Raw genomic sequence first — 6000 nt, 5'->3', positions numbered from 1 at the left:
GTAAGCCTTTTATATACATCATTCATTAAAAAATGTTTGCTATGCATTAAATTTTGATTGTAAGCACACTTCCAATTCATCTTTCTTTTTCCTTTACCAAAAACCAGTGAGAATTAAAATACACATAATATACATTAAAAAAGGGAGGGATGGGCATATCACAACAAGTCTCCTGCAATGCGCTCACAACAAGCAGTCGTACAGTGGAACTTCAAGCCAACGACAAAACACTTTGCAATTCACATCTGCTTCCGGATTAGAGGTAGCTGCTCTGTACTGGCTTCACAGTGCTGCCGCGTTCATTAAGATCAATTGCACTTGTCACAAAAGCCATATCCAAAGTAATGCCTACACCAGGGGCTCTCAAACTCAGTTCCGCAAAACCTTGGAATTCCTCGGAGTGTTTTTTTGGGTTCACCATTCACCTAAACCATGCATTAACCACCACTTTATTTCTTCCACTTTATTTTGGAACTAATTATACTATAATTCCCTGTAAAAGCTGTTTCACTACAAAGACAGTCATTATTAATTATATTAGGCCATATTCTTTTTATTAGTGGCTCTCTGTCTGCATCCTCCTTTTTGCATGTATGTTAGGCAGAAATGGATCTATGCCACGACACGCCAGGTCCATCAGTTCCTTCTAAAAGCCAATGGGCTTCCCCAAGGCTAAAAAAAATTGAGAACCCCTTGTCTACACAATCAGAACTTGCATTACTTTACCAGCAACAAAAGTGTCAGTCAGTAAAGGCCTCAGGAGAACAAAATACAGCTGCACAAACTTCAGACTGCACCAAGTGATACATTCTTGTCGGCACGATGCACACCAAAAATCATGATGCTGCATCACATGCCTTGTGACAAGAATGGGCAGTCAAGAATTGAGCGGAGTAGAGAAAAAAAAAAAAAAACTAAGTATCTGCACCATGTGAGGAAGGAAAGGCCATTTCAATTTGCACTGCAACAAAAATGCAAGTGTTCACTGAATACTTTTTTTTTTGGCAACTCATACCAACAGATTTCAAGCTTTTTTTTTTCACACCACTTCAAAACACAGTAGCAACCCATTTTTTTTTTGTACTTTCTGAATCACAACCATTGAAAATTTGTCAATTAAAAATATGACAAGTGTTGAAGAATTGCCAAAACTATTAAAGTAATAATACTGGTGAGGTGGCCTTTCGTTCATCATTTCGCAGAAGTTACAACAATGTTCCGACAAAAAAACATCAATGCCATATAACACATTGCTTTAGTCTGTTTGCTCACCAAGTAGCAGATCACGCAAAGCATGATTGTTGGAGCAAAACAAGCAAATATGCAGCACTAGCATTTTAAAGCACTATGTCGTGCTGTAAAAACAGTATAAGAATACTTAACTACAAAAACAATAAAAGAAGGGGCACTCGCGGGATTTGCTTGCACAGTCACGCTACTTATTGCTTTCCGAGTGTTTAGGCTGGCCGAAACATCTTGCACAATGTAGAAAAGTGTACAAGAGCAGCAAAACATGTAAATTTCAACGCTCTTTTAAAAAGTCAGCACATTTCTTCAAGGCACATAGGTAGTAAAAACAGTCAGTCAATGCTTGTGGAGTTTGTATAAGGCTCATAATGTTGGGACAGTAATTTCAGTCAATGCTTGTGGAGTTTGTATAAGGCTCATAATGTTGGGACAGCAATTTCCTCGTCCAGCTTTTGCAAACTTGTTTCACTCTTCCCATTGCATAGTGCCCAAAGCAAAAATTGCCACAAGCAATATTTAAGGCACGAAGTCTTTTCTTACTTTTAGCAAAGGTTCATCATGGCTGTGTAAATGCAGCTACAACGTCTGTACAAGGGTGAAAAAGAAAAAGATGTGTACAAGAGGGAACAGAAAGAAACAATGCGTCCCATGACGATGCGTCACATTGCACGTGTGTTACACACGTTTGGCACTCAAAAGCATCCTTTACATGACGTTTGGAAGAATTAAAAGAAAAAAATGTCCTGCAGGTCAGCCGAAGTTTGATACGTCTCAAGCTTGTCATTTGCAATCCTAGCCCCAGCTTTCCTTCTATTTCGATAAGCAATGAATAAAAAAAAAAACATAACAACACATACAAGGCTGCCAAGACCAGCAAGAAGAGCCTTTGTGCTCTCTCAAGTGTTGCACATGGTGGATGAACTCAATGTAATAAAAAAATAAAAACACATTCTCACACACATGCACACATGCATACACACACGCGCGCGCACACATGTAAAATAATTACGCTTTCTCCCAGCATACAACAGCACACTGGCTGGACAGGTAACAAGACTGTTGGCAGAACCATGGTTAGCAGATTTTTCCATCAGCTTCAAGGGTTACATTTGTAAGAAGAAAATAAGCTGGATTCAAAGCAAGTAAGGTACATTTTTGTCGTAAATAAGCGCTTATAAGAGAACATATACTAAACAAACCATATCCTCAGCTACAGACTTTATAAAGAAAGTACTCAAAAAGAAGCCTCTAATATGACACAAATTTGACATACACGTCATGCCTCAGCACATAAGACAAGGGGGGAAAAAACGAAGGAAAACGGGCTGGGGGAGGTGAAGGCTAATATGCATACTAAGCTGAATAAAAAAAGAGTAAAAAGAAAGGAAATAAGAGGCGCACTATGCAAATCAACCACAAACAATGCCAGTGCCAGTAATAAAACTGCACTGAGTGCTGTTGTTAGGCGAGCACTGATGTCAGCACGACATGCTGAGAAGCTGCTGTGTTAACCATTGGTTCTGGCAACAAGCCTTGCCCCTCCGCAGTCACAGACAGCTTCACAAAGGGAGAGGAGCGCTATAGTTGTGGATGGAATGGACGCTGACAACCTCAGTCATGCAGCTACTCAAATGTACAAGTTCCTCTTTCAGGAGGAGAGCAGAGAGAGGAAGTGAGGGGAAGAAAATAAAGAATAAACAAGGTAGGAACAAATAGGTGCAAATGCGTGCCCGACTGAGACACTGCGCACGGCACTTGTTATTGCTCAACATCAACAGTACTTCCTGATAACAAAGGGCAGGATTGTTAACTTCTATAGTAGGATACAACTTAAAAAAACAGCAGTTGTTAACACTGGGCCACGGTCCGCGGCGTACTGTATTACTCCGCTAGCCAGTCACAAAAGTGAACGAAATCAGCTTTTTAATATTTGACTTTATTAAACAAGCCAGGTATAAAAATTCTTCAGCTTATAACTTTTTTTCTCATGGTTAGATTCTTGTTTAGGTGAGAAGAGAAGTTTTAACAACGGCCTACATTTTTGTCGTGGAGGAATTCTGTGCGCCGGTCTTGAATGTGGGCGGAGCTTCACTGCAGACTGAAGTTGTATCCGACTATAGAAAAGATCGTGCAGACCGCAGGCTGCTTATTAATGACGCTGCCCTGTTTGAAACAGGGTGTATATGCAAAAATAACAGCGACATGCAACAAGAGAAACGCATGTCCCACATTTCAGCCATTCAACTGAAACAAGACCGCAAAGGCATGTTTTGCTGAGACATTTGAACAGCCTTGGCTTGACACTGAAACAGGGATCAAAAGAAAAAAGGGATTCAATAAAAACAGCACTTTAGCTGCCTTATTGCTTCTTGCAGAACACCCTCCCAAAAGCCTCCCCCCTTGCAAATCACAACACTCAGAAAACCAGAAGACAAGCATGAAAAAATAAAATAAAAAATGTAACCCAATGAAGTCACTGTTTGAAACCTGTGCAACAAAAGAAAATTTCCATGCAGGGAAACATTTATTAGCTGTATTCATAGCATGGCAGCTACACTGCCACAAAAAGCAAATTCTTAAGTGTTAATTTTTTCGCAACAGTAAAAGCTGTGTAATACAGGTGTGTTACTCTGATAAGGCACACAAGCATGCACGTCTGCAAAGACAATACACACACGGTGTTGGTAAGGCACAGGTCTGTAACAAGTTCAGCTTATACAATACAATACACTCAATAGTACAGTGAGTGTGCACTGTCTCTAGGCTAGATTACGATCAAAGATGGACGGCATTTGTCCCTCTCAAGGCACTCAAGGTTATTGCAAAGTTAAGCTCACGCTAGCTTACTGAAAAACGAAGTGCTCATCCATAAGACACTTGAGTGAACCGCAGCTGCTCGTGCACAATTTCATATAGGATGGAGAGCACATATAGTGACCCTCTGCAGCACGGTTTTGGTGCCTCAATTTCAACTTAGCACAGCCCACAGCTGAGCTGTTCCGAGCAGGTGGAACGCAAGGCACGGGAGGGATTGGAGAGGGTGTTCGTGCTTGGCCTACTCTCGACTTTGTCCAGATGGAGGAGTCCCAGTTCAATGGCAGTGCACCAGTCTGCTTTTTTTTTTTTTCTCAGAAGGGAGACAGTCCAAGGGGAGAGGTGGTGGAAAGCTGGCAGAGAGAAGGGAGGGGGGGCAAAGGAAAGTGGTTGTCAGGCACCGTCCTAAAGCCATGTGAGCACGCTGTCCTTGCTGGACGTTAACAATGCCTCCATGTCTGACAGAAGGTCTCCCTGCAGCTCCTCCTAGGGAAGACAGAAACACACAGCACACTATGAGGAAAAACTGTCGGGCATTATGGCCAAGTGCGCAGCACATCATGGCGCGGCTGCAGCAATTTGGCTACTGGTGGGCTGCGTAAATGGGGGCTGCGTGTAGCAGACATGCACCTGCACTTCATCCCAAATGATGTTTTATCATCTTATGGTCTCTTTCACAGGCTGTATCCTAAGTGAGTGTTCTAATGTTACCATGATATGGGGCCCCATTTGAAACTGTTATGCGATTGGCATGTCGTGTAGTTACAGCTACTATAACTGAAAATTACTGTGGTTCGCATGCTCTTGTGGATACAACCAATACACAACAGGTTTCTTTCAGTTTAATTCAAGCCAATTTTGCACTCACTCTGATCATTCGCAAAAGCTCTACCTCAGAACCACGCAATCCTTCCAGCAGAATTTAATTATTGCAACCAAAGTGATTACTGTTGCCACATAATTAACTGTCTCCCTCACCATCTTCCTCTAGAAATAATATGCACTGTGCATGCTTTCACATAAAAATGAAAGGTAAGGATGTGAGCAATGTGGAAGTAAAAAAAACCTCAGCTAAAACAAAAACTTCACGGGAAGCTATACTGCACAATTCTTTGAAAGCATAAAATTGGAAACAACTACAGCTTGTTTACCTGTCACAACTTTGGAGAAAAGGTGGCCTTGTCCTGAAGACACTCCTCTACCAGCTGACAATGCTCAAAAGTAAAAATGGCAGACAGAGCTGCAAACATTCTTTCATCAAAAACTGCAGCCAACTTTAGAATCACATGGCAACCTTAAGCACACTTCTAGCATTAAAAATAAATTCATGCTTCAGGTTTGGATGAGGTTCATTTTAAAGAGCTTCTTTTCAAAGTTCCCAGCAATTATTTTGCTCACAAAAAAAAAAAAAAATACACGTCCTAAGTGCCTTCATATAAAGCTATCAGCCAACTAGCTGACCTGAAAGGATGGAATGACAGACATGACCTACTGGTGGCTCCATGCGACCATGAGAACATGAACCAACAAGATAAACACCAATATGAAAGTGCTGCCTCATCTCGTTTCAAGTGGAATAACCTTGCGATGACAACGATTGTGAAGCCATTTTTTAAACCAAGCAACAGAAGCAAAACATAATAAAGAAATTGTTATAGAAGGAAGACCTCTCAGAGACAGATTGTAGAAACGATGCAACAAGGTGCAGCAGCAAGGCATGCCCATTGGCTCATCTAACACCTACTCTAAAAACCACACTACAGGTCGGACTGGAATATAGGTCGACCCTACTAACTAACCAATTCTAAAAATTAAAAAAAATATCTTTTCAATGGAAAAAGTACCGAAGGACATCCTTACCTTGAAACAAATGCGACTCGACAGGTTGCACAATGGTGACAGTATTTATTTTCATTTAAATGCTGCTCATATATACAC

At 41.1% G+C, this 6000-nt stretch overlaps 1 protein-coding gene across 7 annotated transcripts in view; it reads right to left on the bottom strand.

Annotated features, from left to right (window-relative positions):
• Positions 1-902: 902 nt before the first annotated feature.
• Positions 903-6000, bottom strand: part of yki (Transcriptional coactivator yki) — a 193870-nt gene continuing 188772 nt past the window's right edge. For 4 of the 7 annotated variants that reach the window (XM_077658587.1, XM_077658588.1, XM_077658591.1 and 1 more), the window contains one exon: positions 903-4548. In XM_077658587.1, coding sequence (XP_077514713.1) covers positions 4468-4548 — 81 coding nt within the window. In that variant the 3' untranslated portion in view covers positions 903-4467. The remainder of the gene's footprint in view (positions 4549-6000) is intronic. The other 3 variants (XM_077658589.1, XM_077658592.1, XM_077658593.1) reach the window with 1 other exon arrangement.

This window comes from Amblyomma americanum, chromosome 3 (assembly GCF_052857255.1).
Source record: "Amblyomma americanum isolate KBUSLIRL-KWMA chromosome 3, ASM5285725v1, whole genome shotgun sequence".
Taxonomy (NCBI): domain Eukaryota; kingdom Metazoa; phylum Arthropoda; class Arachnida; order Ixodida; family Ixodidae; genus Amblyomma; species Amblyomma americanum.
The sequence above is the reverse complement of the archived record's forward strand: the minus strand, read 5'-3'. Positions and strand labels throughout refer to the sequence as shown.